The sequence below is a fragment of the Acinonyx jubatus genome, chromosome B4, assembly GCF_027475565.1.
Source record: "Acinonyx jubatus isolate Ajub_Pintada_27869175 chromosome B4, VMU_Ajub_asm_v1.0, whole genome shotgun sequence".
Classification (NCBI taxonomy): Eukaryota; Metazoa; Chordata; class Mammalia; order Carnivora; family Felidae; genus Acinonyx; species Acinonyx jubatus.
The window spans coordinates 130,048,829-130,073,167 of NC_069387.1; the positions used below are offsets into that span (position 1 = coordinate 130,048,829).

Consider the following 24,339-nt stretch of genomic DNA (forward strand, 5'->3'; position numbering starts at 1 on the left):
AAATTCATGTTGATCTATAAAGAGCCAGTACAATTTCGAACAATTTGAGGTTTGTTCATGTGTCCCATTTCTTTTTTAATTTACTGAGGTGAAATTCACATAACACAAAAAGAGGCTGGACAGGTGGGCACAACACTGAACTTGTCACTGGATTTCCTGTTTCTTTGCTCCATGGACTCTGGCTGTTCAGCGGGACCCTGCCCACCACAGGAGCCCTTAACTGAGCCAGCCCTCAGAGCTGAACCTGACCTGGAGCCTGGGTCACGCAACCAGTGACAAGGGACAGGGATCGAGGGGTTCACCGGCTGTAGATCAAAACAGACACTCTGGCACTACCTTGTTTCTTGAAACCTGGAGCCCGCTATACCATCCCTGCCCCTCTTGCCCGTCCTTCCAGAGACCTGCCTTTCAGTTCCACTTTCCCTGACTCACGCAGGCACCAGTGTTCCTGAGAAGGGCCTGGGGCTCTCTGAGGGAGCACTTGAAACTCTGGGAACCAGAGATTGGTTGGAAATGCAGAGAGACACTCAGGGTGAGTGTGGGGAGAGGGCCATGAGCGGCCAAATTCTTCATGGGGTCCTCAGAGAGCTGCATGTTGATTTCACCTCCGTTCACTTGGGCAGAGCAAAGGTGAGACAGCGCCCAAGGGGAACTACCTCCATGATGGCATGGAAATGCCACCTGTCAAGACTGGGCCTTGTGATAAAGGGTAAAGAAGCACCCAAGGGAACTTGCCCAGCCAAAGAGCTCAGGTGGGTGAGGTAGAAGGAGGGACCCACTGCCTATCACTCCTTTGTCACGATTGCACCCAGGGCACAGTGTGAGGACTCCCCACAGCCTCCGCCTGAGACACCGGCTTCAGTTAGCTCCTCTAATGCACATCCATTATGAACCTACTTCCCAGCCAACACACCTTTGCTTCTTTTATTCCCACCAGGAAATCTCCATCCTGCTAAGGGCAGCAATGGCCCAGCTACCATCACTAACATTCTGGGCCTCCCGTGAGGAAGTGGTGAGCACGAACTCGATCCTCCAACCTCCAGAAAGGCAGCACCAGGGCCTAGAGACTCAGCTCTGAGTGTAAGGCAGAACTCACCCCTCATGTAGCAGTGTGATGACACATCAGCCATCCTGTCCCTGAGTCATCGAAAGGAATCCTGTCAGTCACAACTGTCATGGGTTGAAAGATTGTATCCTCCAGATTCATATGTTGAAGCTCTAAACTCCTGTGGGATGGTGTTAAAAGTAGAATCTTTGGGGTGATTCGGTTTAGATGTTATCATGAGGGTGGGGCCCGTGAGGGGATTAGTGTCCTTCTTCTTTTCTTTTTTTAAAATGTTTATTTGGGAGAGAGAGAGACAGAGACAGAGACAGAGACAGAGACAGAGCGTGAGCAGGGGAGGGGCAGAGAGAGAGGGAGACACAGAATCCCAGGCAGGCTCCAGGCTCCGAGCTGTCAGCACAGAGTCCGACGCGGGGCTCGAACTCACAACAATGAGATCATGACCTGAGCCAAAGTCCGAATCTTAACTGACAGAGCCACCCAGGCGCCCCAGGTGTCCTTCTAAGAAGAGAAGAGAAACCTAAGCTGTCCCTCCTTCTCCCTCTCCCTTCCTCCCTCTCTCCGTCTCCACCTGTCTCTGCCCTCTATCTGCCACATGAAGGCTGAGGGGATTTATGCAGAGGACCAACCACAGAATTAGGAACCCAAAGCCCATCTGTGCCTTTACTACTGTGGAGTCAGGAGAAAACACAGGAGTTCTGACATAAAGTACACACAGCATCCTTACCTTCATTCTTTCAACAGGCTTGTGGAGAGCAACACCTGGGCCCAGATCTGGGGACATGGGGACGCAGGGGTGACGCGGAGAGGGCTCACCCCGAGTCCTCAGAGAGCCTGCCCCTCCCCAGGAGCCAGCTTCTGTCTTGCTCTCTCCACCCAGTCTGTTCCAACCCCCTCTGGTATCCTCCTTTCTCTTTCCCTTTGCAATAACTCAGCCCAATGGGGCCGGTCTCCTTCTGGGGGCAGCTGTGCCCAGGGGAGAGGCTTCAGAGGAGAGGCGAGTCTGAACCCGAGGCAGTGCAACCACCTGAGGGCTCCCCTGAGAACAAAGCAGGAAGGAGGTGGGGCTTCTGAGGAGGCAGCCTGGGAGGTCACTGTCACACTGGGGCTTTCCCAAACCAAGGCTGGAGAGAGGAATGGAGCCCTGGCGCCCCAGCCCAAGGTACCCCTGCTCTCTGCTCGCTCTGTCCTGCTGAGCCCCCTTCTGTAGCCCCTCCTTCTGGCGGCCCTGCAGCGTGTGTCTCTGTCCTTGGCCTCCTCCTCCCCGCTGTCCCCCTTCCCTTCTCTCCCTCTCTGGGCTCCTTCTCTGCAGGACCCACTCCCAACTGGATCCTCACCCTGTTCCCGGGATGTTCCCGGGATGCTCCCGGGATTGCTTCTGAACGCACCCCTCCCGCCTCCCCCCCCCCCCCCACCCAGCCCTGTGCCTCCCCCCCAGGCCAGCCTCTGGGTCTGAAAGTCTGTTGGGCATGTCTGGCCCTGCCTGTGCCGGGTGATGCCCACTTTCAGAGGCTTCCGGAAGTTCCTGTGCTCTGTTAAATGCTTCGAATCTAACCACAGGGTGGTCGAAGCAGTTGGTGGATTTCCTTTCAAGCACTTGAATCGATTTTCTCTCATATTTATGATGTGGTTTGAAGTGTAGGGGTTCGGGACCCCCCAAGGAAGAATTCTTGAAACATCTCTGGTGCAAAAAAAAAAAGTGGTTTTATTAAAGCGCGGGGACAGGACTCATGGGCAGGAAGAGCTGCACTTGGGTTGCTAAGAGTGAATGATAAGGGAGTTAGGGACAACATAAGACTCTAAGGCATTTTGGAAACAAGGTTTTCAGGATCTTGAGGGGCTAGCTGCTGTTAGGACAAGGTCATTTATTACTGTTCAGTAAAAACAAAGTGAGGAGGGGTGCCTGGGTGGTTCAGTCGGTTAAGCATCCGACTTCGGCTCAGGTCATGATCTGGTAGTTCTTGGGTTCCAGCCCCACATCGGGCTCTGTGCTGGCGGCTCGGAGCCTGGAGCCTGCTTCAGATTCTGTGTCTCCTGCTCTCTCTGCCCCTCTCCCACTCACATTCCGTCTCTCAAAAATAATTAAATTTTAAAAATTAAAAAAAAAGAATTAATTGAACTGAAGTCTTCACAGAGCTGTTCTTTTGGGATAGAGAAGTTTCTCTTTCTCTTTGCTATTTTTCTAATGGGTTGGGGGTAGGGCGGGCAGGAAAACAGGAGTATGTGTGCTACTGGAAGGAGCAGGGCCCAGGGGGCCCTAGAGGTGGGGTCCCTGTCCCTACTGTCCCTGGAGGCACGTCCCCCTTCCAGCCTGGAAAAGCAGCAGCACTGCGTAGGGCCCAGGAGGGCTGGAGGGAGCCACCGTGCCCAGGGCAGGCAACCCACCAGGGACAACTCCAGAGGGCACTTTCTGCATTTTCTGTTTTCTCTTTTTTTGCCCCCAGAAACCCAATGGACAGGATAGATCCTAACACCTTCCGTTTCCACTTTCCAAACCTGCTCTATGCTTCTGGGCGGAAACTCTGTTATCTCTGCTTCCAAGTGGAGAGAGAAGACTACTTCTCGTGTAATGACAGCGACTGGGGAGTTTTTCGGAACAAGGTACGCACCCCCCCCCCTCCTCCCCGGGGCCCTATCAGGCAGGAGCAGAGTCAGGGGGCAGTGAGAAGAAGAATGTTATAAGTAAGATGCCAGATGGGGGCTCTTAGTGGTGGATGCTCCTTCCCACGACGTTGTCCTAAGTCATGGACCCAATGAGCTCCCTGCTTGACCCTCTGAGAACCTGATACGGGATGGCATTTGACCCATCCAATGAGCCTCGTTCAGAGAGTCTGCTGGCATTCCGGCCATCTTCAAATCTTGTCCTGGACCTTGGCCTCTGGCAGTCTTGGATGAAAAAGCATCTTTCGAAAGTCAGGGCCTGTTGGACACCATTGCCTTCTCTGCCCTGGTAATGGCTCCGTTGGTAGAGCCGTCCCCTGGCCACACGGCTGACTCCTCCATTCCCAGGCCCTCTGATCTCTCAGAGGACAGCCCACACCCCTCGTCCTGCCTACCCCTGGCCTGCTCCCAGCCACAGCCTCGATGTCCCTGGAAGGAGGTCACGGCACCAGTGACCAGCATCAGCAGTTGCTACACCCAAGCCACCACCCTGCAGCCCTGTCCCCTAACCACTGCCACTCCTGAGACAGGTCCCACCACACCCCTGCCCTCTCCTCTCCCCTGATACTGCGGACTTTGCAGAGTCTGTTTCCAGGAGAGAACCATGATGGGCTGGGTCGAGGGTATGCTTCAGCAGTACTAACAGGTGAAAGGTCGTTTCACCTGTTCTAGTACCCGGTGTTCAAAGAGCTGAAGGCAATTTATGAAATTAGCATTGATAATGTATTAGGCAATATATCTAAGAGATTCTTTCAAATTGTAATGAATATAAAAGTTCTTCATGAGGTCATTTACTTTCTTCTTTTTTACTACGTTGTTGGAACGGGATGTGTATTTACACTTGCCCCCCCCCCCCCCTCAGTTCACACCAGCCAGGTCAAGTGGTCTGAAGATGTGTGTGGCTAGTGGTTCCCCTGTGGGGCAGCATGGCTGCCAAGGTGCCATCACCCAGGAAGCCAGCCTAGACCCCAAAGGGCATGGCTCAGGGCAGGATGGATGGAAGGATGGATGGTTGGATGGTTGGATGAATCGATGGATCGATGGTTGGTTGGTTGGATGGTTGGATGGATGGTTGGATGGTTGGATGGATGGACGGATGGATGGATGGACATACAGTTAGACTGATGGACAAATGGATGGATGGACGGTTGGACTGATGGACAGATGGATGAATGGACAGTTGGACAGGTGGAAGGATGGTTAGATGGTTGGACGGATGGACAGATGGTTGGATGGTTGGATGGATGGTTGGATGGATGGCTGGGTGGTTGGATGGACAGATGGACGGATGGACAGATGGACAGATGGATGGATGTTTGGTGGACTGATGGACGGATGGTTGGATGGTTGGAAGGATGGATGGATGGATGGACGGTTGGATGGACGGATGGATGGTTGGATGGATGGATGGATGGTTGGATGGATGGTTGGATGGTTGGATGGATGGATTGATGGATGGATGGATAGATCGATGATTGGATGGTTGGATGGATGGTTGGTTGAATGGATGGATGGAAGGATGGATGGTTGGATGGTTGGACGGATCGATGGATTGATGGTTGGTTGGTTGGATGGTTGGATGGTTGGATGGATGGATGGATGGATGGATGGATGGATGGTTGGATGGACGGATGGACGGATGGATGGCTGGATGGATGGTTGGATGGATGGTTGGATGGATGGATTGATGGATGGATGGTTGGATGGATGGATAAATGGATGGAAGGAGAAGAGATGTTAGAATTGATGCATGGTGGATAACTATGGGAAGGGATGGCTCAGTAAAAAAAGACAGGGCAGGGAGAGATGGAAAGGAGCGATAAATCAATGAACGACATACCCCTGAGACTCCGGCCCCTTTACCCTTCCGTCCACGGCACCCAGTCCTGCCACACTGTCTGCTCTGCCAGCCAAGAGTGTCCCCTTCTCTTCTCTACTTCTCCCAGGTCCATCCCTGGGCTCGATGCCATGCAGAACAGAGCTTCCTCTCTTGGTTCCGTGACCGGTATCCATGCCGTGATGAATATTACAATGTCACCTGGTTCTTATCCTGGAGCCCCTGCCCCACCTGTGCAGAGGAGGTGGTCGAGTTCCTGGAGGAGTACAGGAACTTGACGCTGAAAATCTTCACCTCCCGCCTCTACTACTTCTGGGACCCAAATTACCAGCAGGGGCTTCGCAAGCTATGGGACGCAGGGGTCCAGCTGGACATCATGTCCTGTGATGGTGAGAGCAGAGGGGAGCTGGGGACCCAGACTGTGGGAGAGAGTAGTACCGAGCCAGGGGTGGGGGAGGATCTAGAATGTCCCCAGGGCGAGTGAGTGGGAGGAAACTGAGGCAAGACTGGTGGCACTTGGCAGGGAAGAGACTAGGCCCTGAGGAGGGGGGCACAGAAGGGTCAGGAGGAGAAGGCCTCCGAGGGCCCACATGACTGCTCTCTTCCCTCTTTATCTCAGATTTTGAATACTGTTGGGACAACTTTGTGGACCACAAGGGAATGCGCTTCCAGAGACGGAATCTGTTAAAATATTATGATTTCCTGGCTGAAGAGCTTCAGGAAATCCTTAGGTAAGTGCATGCTCAGCCTCCTGTGCCACTGCTGTTCCTTGCGACTCCCATCGCTGCACCTCCCTCCCCAGTGCCTCAGGTCTCCACCCCCTCTGCCCCACCCCCACTTCCTCCTGCGCATCCTCCCTCCTCCCTCAAGGCCTCCTTCTCCCCCATGAGGGAGCCCCCAGCCTGGTTCCTCCCATCTCACCACATTCACCTTCTTGTTAATAAACTGAATGTAAATGGGCTTGAGTATGTCTAGCTGTGAAAATTGGAAGATGTGAGTAACATCCTTACCGGGGATGTGACTTATCAGAGAACCAGGGTCCTTGAGGACAGTGACCACATTCCTCTGCTAGGGCTTCCAGAACAAAACCCCACAGACTGAGGGACGTCACGGCAGGTGTTCGTTTCCTCACAGCGTGGACACTGGAAGCCCGAGATCAAGGTGTCCCTGGGTCAGGCTCCTCCTAGGGCCTCTCTCCTTGACCAGCAGAGGGCCACCTTCTTGCTCCGCCCTGGCATGGTCTGTTCTCTGTGCTCACTGTGGGGAGCCCCTGGTGCCCCTCTGTGTGTCCCAGTTTCCCCTCTCATAACAACATCAGGCAGATTGGATCAGGCCCATCCTAAGGGCCTCCTTTTAACAACCATCTCTTTAAAGCCTGTGCCTCAAATGTAGTTACATTCTGAGGCACCAGGGGTTGGGACCTTAGCAGTTGGATTTGGGGGACACACGGTTCAGCCTCTTGGAGCTAAGAGGGTGGGAAAGAGCAGGATCCTTGTTCTGTGTACCTGTCTCCTGAGTTCTGCCTGACCTGCCACCCCCCGCCCCGGCTCACCTGCTTCCATTCCAGCCCTTGCTGCCCTGGACCCCCCACCGCCTGTCACCGGGTCACCGCCACACTCATCCTGGCTCCCTTGTCCCTTCTCCCCTTTCCCACGTGGCTGCCAGAGGGAAAGTTCTGGACAGGTTGCAGCCTGGGGATGAGGACAGAGAGTGAGCAAGAAATTAGTTATTAAGGAAACATGTAAATAAGTGTGTTTTATTTTTTTTAAACATAGCATTGGGAATGGGAGGACTTTTCCATAAAGCAGAATAAAAAGTGGTAGGTGGCTGAGAGTCAAGTTGGGGACACAGGGAAACAAGCAGAAGCATTAGAGGCAATAAAGCAGAAACAGAAACAGAAACAGAAACAAACAGAGGGAACACCTGGTCCTTCGACCGCCGAGCTGACTACCGCGTGAACTTTGGAAAGTCAGTGGCGGTGCCCCACGGGGTGGCCTGGACCAGGGCACGGTGAAAAGGAGAAGAGATCAGCCTGAGATGCTGGGATTCTGGGCAGACAAAAGCCAGGAAGGAAAAGCAGCAGGGCAGGTGTGCGGTTGGTCACATCCAGAAAATCACTGTGGAGAGCGTCTTGGGTCCCACATGGACCCGTTGTTTCTTCCTCTGACCTTGGCCCATTAGGTGTGCATAGCGGTGGCCCCCGACACTTGTCTCTTCACTCCCTTCCCTGTCTGCACTGCTGCCTGGAGCAGAGGGCACGGTGCAGAAGAGTTCTGGCTGTTCAGTCAGTCTGTCCCGCTGGTCTCCCTGGCCACGCGTCCTCCAAGCTGGGGGGCACCGAGGGCCACACCCGTGGACCACACGCCTCTCCACTGTCCCGGTCATGCAAACGGGCCCCCGTGGCCAGCTCACAATATCTGCTCCTTCTGGAGAAAAGAACAAGGCAGGAGGCCCATCTTAGAGATCCACAGGGGCCTCCGGGAGGTCTCCTCCAAGAGTCACTGTCGCGCTCTGGCACAACCCCCTTCTCTGCCCATCTCCGAGGGCTAGCGGGAGTTCTCCAGGCCAGAGCTGCAGGAGTGCTGTCACGAGGGAAAGGCGAGAAGGGCTTTGAGCCTTGCTGCCCACCCTTAGTGCTTCTCGGGCCAGAGGCCGTGTAGCTGTCAACTTGAGCCACAGCTGAGTGTGCAGATCTGATCACTCTTTTGGAAGGGCCCGGCTCATTCTGGAATCTTCCATTGGCTGCAAACTCTGGACACTGAAAGAGATGGGAGTGGAGGGGACGCCATTCCCGGGAATCCTCCAACTCTTGCCCACGCTCTTGTTACCCTCCCGCCTTGGGGCCATCCCAGGGCCGGTGGGCAGAATGAGGTGGTGTGGGGGCACCAACCGGAAGAAGCTGTTTGGGGATCGCATGCGTGTGCGGTCTGGCCTGGGGTGACAGGTGTCTGCTCCAAGGCCTCCTCTTCCTGTCTAGGAGTCAACTTTCCCGGTTGCTCTTTGTTTCTCCATCTGGGGTCCTGGTGGACACGTGGCGAGGCAAGCACACAGCTCACCGGATGCACGCTTCAAGCCCAGATCCCTGATCCCTGACCTGGGAGGCCTTTAGGGGCAGCAAGGGCCCTCCCCTTGGGCCCCCCACCCACTCCTATCCATGGAATAATGAGGAAGCAGGAGGAGCCAGGCCAGGCCCCCTGGAAGGCATTCCAGCTCGGCCATTGCTTTGCTGAGTGGCTCCAGAGAGTACCTTAGCCTCTCTGTGCTGGGACCTCATCTAAGATGGGAGGGCAGTGATCGGCCCCCCCAAAGCTCTTGGGGGCTGTGGTAGAGGATGTGCTCAACACACCTGCCTTCTCCTGGAATGGGGATGAAGATCTGCAGGGCTGAGCCCTGGCCCTCCCTTTCCAGACACCCAGCGTCCTGCTGGGGGACTGAATGGCTCCTAAGGGTCACACAGTGGTGGACAGGAGAGGGCTCATGCCACTCAGAGAGCCCGCCCCTCCCAGCCACCGGCCTCTGTCCTGCTCTCTCCAGCCAGTGTGTGTCCCAACCCCCTCTGGCAAAGTACTTTCTCTTTCCCTTTTCATTAACCTGGGTCCTGCTGCCCAATGGGGCCCATCTCCCTCTGAGGGAGGCTGTGCCCAGGGCGGGGGGAAGGCCTCGGGAGAGGAGGCTCTAAGCCTGAGGAAGTGCAACCATCTGAGGGCCCTCCCACCCCTGGGGCCAAGGCAGGAAGGAGGTGGGGCTTCTGAGGAGGCAGCCTGGGAGGTCACTGTCACACTGGGGCTTTCCCAAACCAAGGCTGGAGAGAGGAATGGAGCCCTGGCGCCCCAGCCCAAGGTACCCCTGCTCTCTGCTCGCTCTGTCCTGCTGGGCCCCCTTCTGCAGCCCCTCCTTCTGGCGGCCCTGCAGTGTGTGTTTCTGTCCTTGGCCTCCTCCTCCCCGCGGTCCCCCTTCCCTTCTCTCCCTCTCTGGGCTCCTTCTCTGCAGGACCCACTCCCAACTGGATCCTCACCCTGTTCCCGGGATGTTCCCGGGATGCTCCCGGGATTGCTTCTGAACGCACCCCTCCCGCCTCCCCCCCCCCACCCAGCCCTGTGCCTCCCCCCCAGGCCAGCCTCTGGGTCTGAAAGTCTGTTGGGCATGTCTGGCCCTGCCTGTGCCGGGTGATGCCCACTTTCAGAGGCTTCCGGAAGTTCCTGTGCTCTGTTAAATGCTTCGAATCTAACCACAGGGTGGTCGAAGCAGTTGGTGGATTTCCTTTCAAGCACTTGAATCGATTTTCTCTCATATTTATGATGTGGTTTGAAGTGTAGGGGTTCGGAGTCGATGGCCGAGAAAACTCTTGAGACGTCTTGGGTGCAAAAACAGTGGTTTTATTATTTTTTAAATTTGTTTTCAGTAAAAAAAATTTTTTTTAATGTTTATTTATTTTTTGAGAGACAGAGACAGAATGTGAATGGGGGAGGAGCAGAGAGTGAGCCACAGAGTCTGAAGCAGGCTCTAGGCTCTGAGCCGTTAACACAGAGCCTTATGCAGGGCTTGAACCCATGAACTGCGAGATCATGACCTGAGCCGAAGTCGGATGCTTAACTGAGTGAGCGATCCAGGTGCCCCCAAAAAGGTGGTTTTATTAAAGCATGGGGACAGGACTCATGGGCAGGAAGAGCCACACTGGGGTTCTGAAGAGTGAATGATTACATACATACAGGTTGGGAGGGGGTTAGGGACAGCATAAGTCTCTAAGTTATTTTGGAAACAAGGTTTCCAGGACTTTGAGGGTCTAGCTGCTGTTAGGACAAGGTCATTTATTACTGTTCAGTAAAACTCAGTCATGAGACCCTTCACGTGTATATCGGTCGGTCATATGTCTGGAGGATGATTGCCAACATACGTCTTGGGGGGTAGAGATAAAGGAGGTTCCCCAAGGAATTTGTATATGTTAAAGTAGACTTAGCAGGTCCTAGGGGTTGGGATAATGTTTAGCTAAGATTCCCTTTGGCCCTTAGCAAAGTGTCATCATTGAGGCAGCTGAGCTCCTAGAGGAAGGTCACTCTGCCTGTGCCAAGGACTTCTAAATGGGCCATCCGCAGTAGGAAATTGAAATTTTTTCTTCTGCCTTTGTTTCCCACATCATTTACAATACAATAAGCACAGTGTGAGGATAGCTCTCAGAGGCAAGAAGAGAAGTCATCTATTGCAAAGCTCTCTCCACCACAGAGGAGTACAGTAAAACCTTGGTTTGTGAGCATAATTTGTTCCGGGAACGTGCTTGTAATCCAAAGCACTTGTATGTCAAAGCGAATTTCCCCATAAGAAATGATGGAAACTCAGGGCGCCTAGGTGGCTCAGTCGGTTGAGCGTCCAACTTTGGCTCAGGTCATGATCTCGCAGTTTTTGGGTTCGGGCCCGGCGTCGGGCTTTGTGCTGATGGCTCAGAGCCTGGAGCCTGCTTCGGATTCTGTGTCTCCCTCTGTCTCTGCCCCCTCCCCCCTGCTCACGCTCTGTCTCTCTCTGTCTCAAAAATAAATACAACATTTTAAAAATTTTGTTGAAAAAAGAAATGATGGAAACTCAGATGATTCATTCCACAACCCCAAATATTCATATAAAAATGATTACAAAGCTGTAATAGAATACAAAATAATAAGGAGAATACAAAAGAGAAAGAAAAAGAAACAAATTAACCTGCACTTACCTTTGAAAACCTTCGTGGCTGGAGCGAGGGAGACAAGAAAGAGGAGGGTTATTGGTAGGACAACTTTCACTATTACTAATGGATGTTGGCTATATAGTACAGTATTAATAAACTCTTGTCATAGACTGTATTTAATGCACCTGGCGATAAGGCAGCAGAGGAAAGGGTCTATATCCGCAGGCAGCCTCACCTGGAATGAAGCAAAGCATTCCTAAGCTTACTCTTGTCTGGAAAAGCAAAGGACTGTCCATAGGAACTTTGAAGAGACAAAAAAACACATTAGTGCCAGTTGTGGGCACCTTCCAACGTTCTGAAAAATCACCGATTTCTGCCAAACACACCTGCCTGAGACCGAGCATCCGAGCATGGGAGATGATCACCCACCATCCTGCAGCCAGAGAGAGAGAGAGACAGAGAGACAGAGAGACAGAGAGAAGAACCATTGGCTCAGTTGTGATCGTGTGACCTTTGGCATCGCGAACTACTCATATTGAAAGACATCACTCCTTTATCAAGTTAAACTTTATGAAAAATGTTTGCTCGTCTTGCAGAACACTTGCAGAACAGGTTACTCGCCATCCAAGGTTTTAGTGTAAATGCAGACTGTTCTCAACCTTACCCACAACCTAGGGGAGAGAGCTTCATGCTTCACGTTTGTAACTACCACCAGCATGCATCCGGAAAGAAGATGCCTTGGCTGGAAGGAATGTGCCTATTTAAAAGGAAGTAGAAAAAAAGACACATTTAAGACTGCATATGCTGCTGCGGCAGCCATGTAAGGTCCCTGCTGGAAATAACCTGTCTGGACAGGTGCCCCAGCTCCATCACTTACTAGCCGTGCACTTGGCTAGGCTGCTTCACCTGCCAGAGCCCCTGCTCCTGTCCCTCTAAAGTGTGGGTGTGACTCCCCCAGGATCTGGGAAGGAGTCGGTGAGTTCAGATATTTGAGGCACTTGGAACAGTAGCCTGAGCCTCCGAACTTAAGCATTAACCTGATACTTAAAAAGAAAAAACAAACAGGTGAAAAATCAGGAATGAATTGAACTGAGGTCTTCAAAAAGCTGTTCTTTTGGGATAGAGAAGTTTCTCTTTCTCTTTGCTATTTTTCTAATGGGTTGGGGGTAGGGCGGGCAGGAAAACAGGAGTATGTGTGCTACTGGAAGGAGCAGGGCCCAGGGGGCCCTAGAGGTGGGGTCCCTGTCCCTACTGTCCCTGGAGGCACGTCCCCCTTCCAGCCTGGAAAAGCAGCAGCACTGCGTAGGGCCCAGGAGGGCTGGAGGGAGCCACCGTGCCCAGGGCAGGCAACCCACCAGGGACAACTCCAGAGGGCACTTTCTGCATTTTCTGTTTTCTCTTTTTTTTGCCCCCAGAAACCCAATGGACAGGATAGATCCTAACACCTTCCGTTTCCACTTTCCAAACCTGCTCTATGCTTCTGGGCGGAAACTCTGTTATCTCTGTTTCCAAGTGGAGAGAGAAGACTACTTCTCGTGTAATGACAGCGACTGGGGAGTTTTTCGGAACAAGGTACGCACCCCCCCCCTCCTCCCCGGGGCCCTATCAGGCAGGAGCAGAGTCAGGGGGCAGTGAGAAGAAGAATGTTATAAGTAAGATGCCAGATGGGGGCTCTTAGTGGTGGATGCTCCTTCCCACGACGTTGTCCTAAGTCATGGACCCAATGAGCTCCCTGCTTGACCCTCTGAGAACCTGATACGGGATGGCATTTGACCCATCCAATGAGCCTCGTTCAGAGAGTCTGCTGGCATTCCGGCCATCTTCAAATCTCATCCTGGACCTTGGCCTCTGGCAGTCTTGGATGAAAGAGCATCTTTCGAAAGTCAGGGCCTGTTGGACACCATTGCCTTCTCTGCCCTGGTAATGGCTCCGTTGGTAGAGCCGTCCCCTGGCCACACGGCTGACTCCTCCATTCCCAGGCCCTCTGATCTCTCAGAGGACAGCCCACACCCCTCGTCCTGCCTACCCCTGGCCTGCTCCCAGCCACAGCCTCGATGTCCCTGGAAGGAGGTCACGGCACTAGTGACCAGCATCAGCAGTTGCTACAGCCAAGCCACCACCCTGCAGCCCTGTCCCCTAACCACTGCCACTCCTGAGACAGGTCCCACCACACCCCTGCCCTCTCCCCTCCCCTGATACTGCGGACTTTGCAGAGTCTGTTTCCAGGAGAGAACCATGATGGGCTGGGTCAGGGGTATGCTTCAGCAGTACTAACAAGTGAAAGGTCGTTTCACCTGTTCTAGTACCCGGTTTTCAAAGCTGAAGGCAATTTATGAAATTAGTATTGATGATGTATTAGGCAGTATATCTAAGAGATTCTTTCAAATTGTAATGAATATAAAAGTTCTTCGTGAGGTCATTTACATTCTTCTTTTTTACTACGTTGTTGAAATGAGATGTGTATTTACACTTGCCCCCCATCTCAGTTCACACGAGCCACAGGTCAAGTGGTCTGAAGATGTGTGCAGCTAGCGGTTCCCCTGTGGGGCAGCATGGCTGTGTGACCCTCCCCAGGTGCCATCACTCAGGGAACCAGCCTAGACCCAAAAGGGCCTGGCTGAGGGCAGAATGGATGGATGGATGGATGGATGGATGGATGGATGGTTGGATGGATGGTTGGATGGATAAATGGATGGATGGTTGGATGGATGGATGGATGAGTGTGTGGATGGATGGATGGATGGATGGATGGATGGATGGATTGGTGGTTGGATGGGTGGATGGAGAGATGGATGGATGGACGGATGGATGGATAGATTGGTGGTTGGGTGGGTGGATGGACAGATGGATTGGTGAATGGACGGATGGATGGATAGATTGGTGGGTGGTTAGGTGGATGGATGGATGGATGGATGGTTGGATGGATGGATGTTGGATGGTTGGATGGATGGATGGATGGATGGTTGGATGGATGGATGGATGTTGGATGGATGGATGGATGGATGTTGGATGGTTGGATGGATGGATGGTTGGATGGATGGATGGATGGTTGGATGGATGGATGGATGTTGGATGGTTGGATGGATGGATGGTTGGATGGATGGTTGGATGGATGGACAGATGGATGGATGGATGGATGGATGGATGGATGGATAGATTGGTGGTTGGGTGGGTGGATGGACAGATGGATTGGTGAATGGCCCTGGGAACGGACAGATGGATAGATTGGTGGGTGGGTAGGTGGATGGATGGATGTTGGATGGATGGTTGGATGGATGGATGGATGTTGGATGGTTGGATGGATGGATGGATGTTGGATGGTTGGATGGATGGATGGTTGGATGGATGGATGTTGGATGGATGGATTGATGGATGGTTGGATGGATGGATGGATGGATGGATGGTTGGATGGTTGGATGGCTGGATGGATGGTTGGTTGAATGGATGGATGGAAGGATGGATGGTTGGATGGTTGGACGGATCGATGGATTGATGGTTGGTTGGTTGGATGGTTGGATGGATGGATAAATGGATGGATGGATGATGGTTGGATGGATGGATAAATGGATGGAAGGAGAAGAGATGTTAGAATTGATGCATGGTGGATAACTATGGGAAGGGATGGCTCAAAAAAAAAGACAGGGCAGGGAGAGATGGAAAGCAGTGATAAATCAATGAACAACATACCCCTGAGGCTCCTGCCCCTTTACTCCTCCTCCCACGGCACCCAGTCCTGCCACTCTGTCTGCTCTGCCAGCCAAGAGTGTCCCCTTCTCTTCTCTACTTCTCCCAGGTCCATCCCTGGGCTCGATGCCATGCAGAACAGTGCTTCCTCTCTTGGTTCCGTGACCAGTATCCATACCGTGATGAGTATTACAATGTCACCTGGTTCTTATCCTGGAGCCCCTGCCCCACCTGTGCAGAGGAGGTGGTCGAGTTCCTGGAGGAGTACAGGAACTTGACGCTGAGCATCTTCACCTCCCGCCTCTACTACTTCTGGGACCCAAATTACCAGCAGGGGCTTTGCAAGCTGTGGGACGCAGGGGTCCAGCTGGACATCATGTCCTGTGATGGTGAGAGCAGAGGGGAGCTGGGGACCCAGACTGTGGGAGAGAGTAGTACCGAGCCAGGGGTGGGGGAGGATCTAGAATGTCCCCAGGGCGAGTGAGTGGGAGGAAACTGAGGCAAGACTGGTGGCACTTGGCAGGGAAGAGACTAGGCCCTGAGGAGGGGGGCACAGAAGGGTCAGGAGGAGAAGGCCTCCGAGGGCCCACATGACTGCTCTCTTCCCTCTTTATCTCAGATTTTGAATACTGTTGGGACAACTTTGTGGACCACAAGGGAATGCGCTTCCAGAGACGGAATCTGTTAAAAGATTATGATTTCCTGGCCGCAGAGCTCCAAGAAATCCTTAGGTGAGGGCGTCCTCAGCCCCCCTGCAGCTGCTGTTCCTTGCGACTCCCATCGCTGCACCTCCCTCCCCAGTGCCTCAGGTCTCCACCCCCTCTGCCCCACCCCCACTTCCTCCTGCACATCCTCCCTCCTCCCTCAAGGCCTCCTTCTCCCCCATGAGGGAGCCCCCAGCCTGGTTCCTCCCATCTCACCACATTCACCTTCTTGTTAATAAACTGAATGTAAATGGGCTTGAGTATGTCTAGCTGTGAAAATTGGAAGATGTGAGTAACATCCTTACCGGGGATGTGACTTATCAGAGAACCAGGGTCCTTGAGGACAGTGACCACATTCCTCTGCTAGGGCTTCCAGAACAAAACCCCACAGACTGAGGGACGTCACGGCAGGTGTTCGTTTCCTCACAGCGTGGACACTGGAAGCCCGAGATCAAGGTGTCCCTGGGTCAGGCTCCTCCTAGGGCCTCTCTCCTTGACCAGCAGAGGGCCACCTTCTTGCTCCGCCCTGGCATGGTCTGTTCTCTGTGCTCACTGTGGGGAGCCCCTGGTGCCCCTCTGTGTGTCCCAGTTTCCCCTCTCATAACAACATCAGGCAGATTGGATCAGGCCCATCCTAAGGGCCTCCTTTTAACAACCATCTCTTTAAAGCCTGTGCCTCAAATGTAGTTACATTCTGAGGCACCAGGGGTTGGGACCTTAGCAGTTGGATTTGGGGGACACACGGTTCAGCCTCTTGGAGCTAAGAGGGTGGGAAAGAGCAGGATCCTTGTTCTGTGTACCTGTCTCCTGAGTTCTGCCTGACCTGCCACCCCCCGCCCCGTCTCACCTGCTTCCATTCCAGCCCTTGCTGCCCTGGACCCCCCACCGCCTGTCACCGGGTCACCGCCACACTCATCCTGGCTCCCTTGTCCCTTCTCCCCTTTCCCACATGGCTGCCAGAGGGAAAGTTCTGGACAGGTTGCAGCCTGGGGATGAGGACAGAGAGTGAGCAAGAAATTAGTTATTAAGGAAACATGTAAATAAGTGTGTTTTATTTTTTTTAAACATAGCATTGGGAATGGGAGGACTTTTCCATAAAGCAGAATAAAAAGTGGTAGGTGGCTGAGAGTCAAGTTGGGGACACAGGGAAACAAGCAGAAGCATTAGAGGCAATAAAGCAGAAACAGAAACAGAAACAGAAACAAACAGAGGGAACACCTGGTCCTTCGACCGCCGAGCTGACTACCGCGTGAACTTTGGAAAGTCAGTGGCGGTGCCCCACGGGGTGGCCTGGACCAGGGCACGGTGAAAAGGAGAAGAGATCAGCCTGAGATGCTGGGATTCTGGGCAGACAAAAGCCAGGAAGGAAAAGCAGCAGGGCAGGTGTGCGGTTGGTCACATCCAGAAAATCACTGTGGAGAGCGTCTTGGGTCCCACATGGACCCGTTGTTTCTTCCTCTGACCTTGGCCCATTAGGTGTGCATAGCGGTGGCCCCCGACACTTGTCTCTTCACTCCCTTCCCTGTCTGCACTGCTGCCTGGAGCAGAGGGCACGGTGCAGAAGAGTTCTGGCTGTTCAGTCAGTCTGTCCCGCTGGTCTCCCTGGCCACGCGTCCTCCAAGCTGGGGGGCACCGAGGGCCACACCCGTGGACCACACGCCTCTCCACTGTCCCGGTCATGCAAACGGGCCCCCGTGGCCAGCTCACAATATCTGCTCCTTCTGGAGAAAAGAACAAGGCAGGAGGCCCATCTTAGAGATCCACAGGGGCCTCCGGGAGGTCTCCTCCAAGAGTCACTGTCGCGCTCTGGCACAACCCCCTTCTCTGCCCATCTCCGAGGGCTAGCGGGAGTTCTCCAGGCCAGAGCTGCAGGAGTGCTGTCACGAGGGAAAGGCGAGAAGGGCTTTGAGCCTTGCTGCCCACCCTTAGTGCTTCTCGGGCCAGAGGCCGTGTAGCTGTCAACTTGAGCCACAGCTGAGTGTGCAGATCTGATCACTCTTTTGGAAGGGCCCGGCTCATTCTGGAATCTTCCATTGGCTGCAAACTCTGGACACTGAAAGAGATGGGAGTGGAGGGGACGCCATTCCCGGGAATCCTCCAACTCTTGCCCACGCTCTTGTTACCCTCCCGCCTTGGGGCCATCCCAGGGCCGGTGGGCAGAATGAGGTGGTGTGGGGGCACCAACCGGAAGAAGCTGTTTGGGGATCGCATGCGTGTGCGGTCTGGCCTGGGGTGACAGGTGTCTGCTCCAAGGCCTCCTCTTCCTGTCTAGGAGTCAACTTTCCCGGTTGCTCTTTGTTTCTCCATCTGGGGTCCTGGTGGACACGTGGCGAGGCAAGCACACAGCTCACCGGATGCACGCTTCAAGCCCAGATCCCTGATCCCTGACCTGGGAGGCCTTTAGGGGCAGCAAGGGCCCTCCCCTTGGGCCCCCCACCCACTCCTATCCATGGAATAATGAGGAAGCAGGAGGAGCCAGGCCAGGCCCCCTGGAAGGCATTCCAGCTCGGCCATTGCTTTGCTGAGTGGCTCCAGAGAGTACCTTAGCCTCTCTGTGCTGGGACCTCATCTAAGATGGGAGGGCAGTGATCGGCCCCCCCAAAGCTCTTGGGGGCTGTGGTAGAGGATGTGCTCAACACACCTGCCTTCTCCTGGAATGGGGATGAAGATCTGCAGGGCTGAGCCCTGGCCCTCCCTTTCCAGACACCCAGCGTCCTGCTGGGGGACTGAATGGCTCCTAAGGGTCACACAGTGGTGGACAGGAGAGGGCTCATGCCACTCAGAGAGCCCGCCCCTCCCAGCCACCGGCCTCTGTCCTGCTCTCTCCAGCCAGTGTGTGTCCCAACCCCCTCTGGCAAAGTACTTTCTCTTTCCCTTTTCATTAACCTGGGTCCTGCTGCCCAATGGGGCCCATCTCCCTCTGAGGGAGGCTGTGCCCAGGGCGGGGGAAGGCCTCGGGAGAGGGGGCTCTAAGCCTGAGGAAGTGCAACCATCTGAGGGCCCTCCCACCCCTGGGGCCAAGGCAGGAAGGAGGTGGGGCTTCTGAGGAGGCAGCCTGGGAGGTCACTGTCACACTGGGGCTCTCCTAAAGCAAAGCCGGTGAGAGGAATGGAGCCCTGGTGCCCCAGATAAAGGCAGGGCTGCGACAAATCAGCTGAGGAGGGACAGCTGCACAGGGCCCGTCAGGGGCAGGTAAGTCAGGAGCAAAGAAGGGGGGTGGGAGCCCAGAGAAGCAACACCAACCTGGGGCCTTCCATCCCTGCTGTGTCAGGCAGGAAGGGGCTGGGTCCACCCTCAGACTAATCTGGGAGGACCCTCACAGATAAGGGGCTTTCCCAAGGCCAAGGGCAGCCTTGTGAGAGAGAACTGGTGCTGGAGAGCCCAAAGCCCAAGGCAGGATAGGACAAGCCTGCCCCCGAGTCTGCTGGCTTTCCTCTCTGCCCTCGTCCTGCCCCAACCCTCGGTCCTCTCCTTCTCTGACACCTCATCCGCAGGGTCTGCTCCTGCCTCTGGTCTGTGGGCACCGCCAGGGCCGATGTCCCACCACTAGCACCCCCCTCCCCGCCTCCAGCGGCCCCTCTGCCTCCCATCCCATGGGGGTGGCCATGGGTCTTTCTAAAGTGCTTTGTTTAGGCTTCGTTACAGACTTTCCATTCAAGGATGATTGAGACAATTGTTGGAGTCAGCTATAAAAGCTTATTCATGCATTTTATTCTAAAGACTTGCACAATTTGGCCAAGAATCCTCTTGTGTCTGTAACCACCCTGAGCAAGAGTTCATCTGCCGGATGCTCAGGAAACCAATGAGACACTGACACTGGGCTTCTGCAGGGAAGAGAGGCTCGCTAAGAGTGTGGCGCCACCCAGGACAACAGGGGGCGCATGTTCCAGAGTCCTGAACTCCCCTAGGGTCTGCAAGTGCTTACGGGCAAAAATTAAGGGTCAGGGGTCCAGGGCCGTGGGTTCTTCTGATTGATCAGGGGTTAGGTAAACGTCAAGACTGATTAGCTTGGCTTTCTGGCACCCACCGGTCTGGTTTCATCCAGATTGCGGTCCAGGTCTGAGGACCATCTCGGCAACGTGCATCAGCGATGCTGTCTTTGTTGGCAGAAGCAGCCCAACGCCTCCTGACCGTGACGACCTTGCGGGCTATTTCACTGTTGTTCCCTGGGTAGCATTCATCATCTTAAGCAAAGCACAGTCTTAAGTTTCCTCTCGGTGTTTGTCCCGTATCTCTAACCGTGGGCGTCGCGCCTTTCTGCAGACTTCATTCTGTGGATGGTTTCGTTTCTGTTCTGTGGACGCAACACTCATTTGCAAGACAAGAAGATAAACTGTTTCCCATGAACTCGCTACCAGCTGTGAAAAACTAAATTAGTCCTGAAATGTTTCTTACAAGTTGTTTCTATCATCCCTGAATTTTAGCCGTTCAAGGTCAAGCTTCAACATTTATGCTGTTACCATAGTGCACTTGTCCAAAACTTGAAGTGTTTCTGCCTTGAGCGTCTGGGTTTGCCAGGGACTGGGGGAGTTTCCCAGAACGTGGGAACTTCAGTGCTAAAATCAGGAAGCGAAGCCCTGGGCCAGTCAGCTGTCCTAAGTGTGCTATGAATGGGGGTTTTCAACCCAATCCTCATGGTGAGGGCAGCTGGGGTCTCTACCTGAGAGTACCAAGCTTCCGGTGAGGTCGCTGAGGGGTGATCCAAAGCCACGAGGCAGACATGGCTTCTTCAATGACAGTCATCCAAATCCACCTGAAGCTTTACAAATGCCCATAAGAGACATCAGAGATGGGTTTCCATTGATGAAATTGGTGGCTCTGTTCATCAGCAGATCAGAGGACAGAAATGGCTTGGTTGGTGGAATCGGTGGTCTTTCAAAGAGTTGGCCGGAAATCTGGGGAAGGCATTTCTGGCCTTGCAAGGAACACGGAACGGACCCCATAGTCTGTGCCCTGAGCAAGGACACCCGCGGCTTGATTCCTGTGTCCAGTTCCAAGTGTCTGTGGTCACCTGAGCCAGACTCCGTGGTCACCCAGGTCGCGTTGCCTTTGGCTGGAGTGTCCGGAAGGAAAGCGGCTGGGGCTCCATCAAGCTCCCCCAGTTTCTTCAGACCGTTCGGTGTCTGCTTGGTCAGTAACGTCCACACGCAGTGGGGCTCCGCCAGACGGAGATTCGCGCACCTGTCCCGGGCAGGCAGGCAGGCAGGCAGGCTCCCAGGTCTGTCCACCTGCCTCTATCTGTGCAGAGCCAACAGCATTTATCAAAAAGAATCCGTGCACGTACGCCCACATGAGCCACGTCACTTTGCGATGTGACATTAAATGAAAACACAAAAAGCAAGATACGGGACGGAAATGTCTATAGAGTGTAATCACCGCTCGGGGGAGGAAAAGCTGTGTGAGTCCTGTGGCCAAAGTCACCATCACAGCTCTCCCTCGGTGACAGCAGGTTTTCCTGTTCACCAGCCTCTCTGGGCTTTGTACTGACAAAGCTGTGATACCCACGCCTAGGCAAAGAGCACGGAGTTAGAAGTGCCAGTGCACCCCCTCCCGCCCCAGAGAGAAGGGATCTGCACTGGACGTGTCAGGGTTGAGACGCCTGTGGGGCCTGAGCAGAGGGGTCTGGGGCACAGGACAAGATGGGTGAGCCAAAGAAGCACAAGTGACGCTGGTTCTCGGGGCGGGGTCCCCCACCCAGCTCAAGGCATCCTGCCTGCTAAGGCCTCCAGGGTGGGTGACGATGGGCGCTCCACCAGACTGGAGGTGGGGCCGTGTGTCGCCGGGGCGGGGGGGGGGGGGCGGCGGGCACTCACTTCACCCTCTTCCTTTTCTCTCCCCAGTCCCGGCCAACAAAGAAAAAGAGACTGGCCCTTCCCTCCCCGCCCAGGGGCCCAAGTAGACCCAAGGAGTTGGGTTCAGGAGGTGACAGAGCCTGGGATAAACACCAGAAGACACTCTCTGCACCTTTTGGTTTCCTTCCTCTTGCCCAGACCCACAATGAATCCACTACAGGAAGACATATTCTGCCGTCAGTTTGGCAACCAGCACCGAGTCCCAAAGCCCTACAACTACCGGAGGAAAACCTACTTGTGCTACCAGCTGAAGCTGCCCGAAGGCACCCTAATTGACAAAGACTGCCTTCGAAACAAGGTGCTGAGCGGGCTCTCTGGACACAGGGCAGGCTTAGCCGGGTCTCCGTTAGCCCCGCTCCCCAGGAACTCTCCACAGTTTTCCTGTCCCCGGGCCTCTGCAGAAGCTGTTCCCTCCAGCAGAATGCTCTCGCTGCCCCTCTTTGAGAATTTAATATTTACTTGTCTTCTGGATCTCAGCTCAGTCGTCGTTTCTGAGAAGCCAAGAGGTCCTCCAAGGACGGAGCGCTCGACCCCACCTGCGAGAACCCCCTCGTATCCCTGCCCTCTGTTTTGCTGCCCGCCTTCCCGCCTGCCCTGTCCCGCCTCCCTCCCATTCTGACCCGCTCCTCGCTCCTCAGGACCCCCCCCCCCATTCAAACATCTCCAGATGTCCAAAAGGCGAGGTCTGCAGAGCATTTGAGACCGTGTTGTAGGGGTGTCTGTGGCCGAGGGGGGGGTGCTGCTGGGTCTGATTCAGATCAAGCCGCGGGTGCTTTGGGGGTACTCAATTAATGGGTGAGTAAGAGAAGGAAGGAGGGAAGGAAGGTTCTTTCCCTGTCCCAGGTGAGTTCACAGAGCAGAGCCTGTCATCCCCAATGGCACCCACAGCGAGTGACCTCTGGCCTCTGCCTTGTAACCAACCCTTCTCTCTGTCTGGGACACTCCCTAGAAAAAGCGCCATGCAGAAATGTGCTTTATTGACAAGATCAAGTCACTGACGCGGGACACATCCCAGAGATTCGAAATCATCTGCTATATCACATGGAGCCCCTGCCCCTTCTGTGCCGAGGAACTGGTTGCGTTTGTCAAAGACAACCCCCACCTCAGCCTGCGGATCTTTGCCTCCCGCCTGTACGTCCACTGGCGCTGGAAGTATCAGCAGGGGCTGAGACACCTGCACGCATCCGGGATCCCAGTGGCTGTCATGAGCCTCCCAGGTGGGGAGAGGGCACAGCTGTCAGGGGATGGGAGGGTTTGCGGTTCCAAGAGGGAAAAGCCACTGCGGGGGGTGGGTGGGGAGGCTGGACCGAAGCGGGGTGCCCCAGCTGAGGCCCAAGATGTGATGCCGCCCGGAAGGGAAAAGGAAGGAGGAGCCCCTGGCTCTGCAGGCTGCAGGCAGGCTGCTCCCCTGTCCTGGGACCTCACTGCCTTCTCCTCCTCCGTCTCAGAGTTTGAGGACTGCTGGAGGAATTTTGTGGACCACAAGGACAGGTCGTTCCAGCCCTGGCACAACCTGGAGCAATACAGTAAAAGCATAAAACGTAGGCTCGGGAAGATCCTGACGGTGAGAAGCTGTCCCTGCTGCAGGCACCTGGCCTCCCTCTCCCTGGGACTGCCCTTCCCAGCTCACCGCCCCCTTCTCTCTGTCCTTGCTCTCTGTCCTCAGTGCCCCTCCACACCTTTCTCTTTTCTTGAGACACCCTTCCCCCCAGTAGAGGCTCCCAGGTTCCCACTTCCTTCCTTAGCTCCCTTTTCTTAGGATCTTGGGGCACCTGGGTGGCTCAGTCGGTTAAACGTCCGACTTTTGATTGGGGCTCAGGTCACGATCTCAGTTTGTGAGTTCCAGTCCCGCGTCCGGCTCTGCACTGACAGCAAGGATCCTGCTTGAGATTCTCTCTCTCTGCCCCTTCCCCCCACCCGCCCCCAATATAAAGAAACATTAAAAATTAAAAAAAAAAAAAGGATCTCATCAGCTTTCCGTTTCCTTCAAGGCCTCCCTGGCCTCTTTGACCAGGCCCCTCTGGTCCCCTCTCCCTCTCTTGCCCCCTGCACTGCTTGTTGCCAGTGACACTTTAAACTGTTCTCTTTCTCTCTCAACAGCCCCTGAATGATTTAAGGAATGACTTCAGAAATTTGAAACTTGAATGACCATCAACCCCCCACCACCACCACCACCCACCCTGTTCCTGCAGCATCTCAATGCTTCATAAACTGCTGACTCTTAGGAGCAAGTTGTGAGCTCCACGTGCACACCAGGCCCTCCTCCCCGAGTCCAGGAAACCTTTCTTTTCCCCTTCATTCTTCTGTTTTCTTGTGTAAGTGGGTATATATTTTTGTAATTGAAAAAATAAAGATGATTTTCAAGTCTGTAAAACTTGGGTTACTTTCTGAAAGGGAAATCAGGGCTTTCCTTCGTAAAAAATGAGCTTAAAGGATTTTCATTTTACAGCACCAAGAAAAAAAAATGTGTTTGGGAATTTGCTCTTGTAGTCTAGAATAGCTGGATCATTTCATCGCCCAAATATGCTCTGTTCTTTCTCAGTATCTACTATGTATCTAAACAAATAGGGTAAAACTGTTGAACGCACACAGTTGCTCATAGACTTGATTGGGGAGGGGGGAAGAAAACCACTTGGAATAGTGTTATTTGGTGTTCTTAGCTGAAGAAATAGGCACCGACTCTGGCTGATTAAAGCAGAAAAGAAAGATTTGTTAAAAAGATGTTGGGTGATTCCTTGAAACTCTAGGAAAGAGGGAGAGCTAGATTTGGAGGCTCCCAAGCCAGGAAGGAGCCCCCACACTGTGCTGCAGAGCTGGTCTAATGAAGGTGGCATTGCCAATGGCTGCGTGCTCTGCTCACCCCAGCCGTGCCTGGAAGCCGGATG

At 54.0% G+C, this 24,339-nt stretch overlaps 1 protein-coding gene across 1 annotated transcript; it reads left to right on the forward strand.

The window, feature by feature from the left end:
* Positions 1-2,108: 2,108 nt before the first annotated feature.
* LOC106981073 (DNA dC->dU-editing enzyme APOBEC-3F) lies at positions 2,109-23,828 on the forward strand. The gene is made up of 12 exons (XM_053199639.1): positions 2,109-2,225; positions 3,508-3,664; positions 5,671-5,950; positions 6,181-6,292; positions 12,630-12,786; positions 15,008-15,287; positions 15,518-15,629; positions 20,589-20,732; positions 21,443-21,752; positions 22,404-22,671; positions 22,903-23,018; positions 23,555-23,828. The coding sequence occupies exons 1-12, from the start codon at positions 2,200-2,202 to the stop codon at positions 23,600-23,602; spliced, it is 2,010 nt and encodes a 669-aa protein (XP_053055614.1). The 5' UTR covers positions 2,109-2,199; the 3' UTR covers positions 23,603-23,828.
* The last annotated feature ends 511 nt before the right edge of the window (positions 23,829-24,339 follow it).

What these genes read in the sequence shown, in the direction of transcription:
- LOC106981073 (XM_053199639.1), top strand. Translation starts at nt 2,200, where the DNA reads ATGGAGCCCTGGCGCCCCAGCCCAAG. An exon ending in GAGCTTCAGGAAATCCTTAG is followed by an intron (nt 6,293 to 12,629) that starts GTAAGTGCATGC and finishes TTTTGCCCCCAG; the next exon opens with AAACCCAATGGACAGGATAG. An exon ending in GGCTCGGGAAGATCCTGACG is followed by an intron (nt 23,019 to 23,554) that starts GTGAGAAGCTGT and finishes CTCTCTCAACAG; the next exon opens with CCCCTGAATGATTTAAGGAA.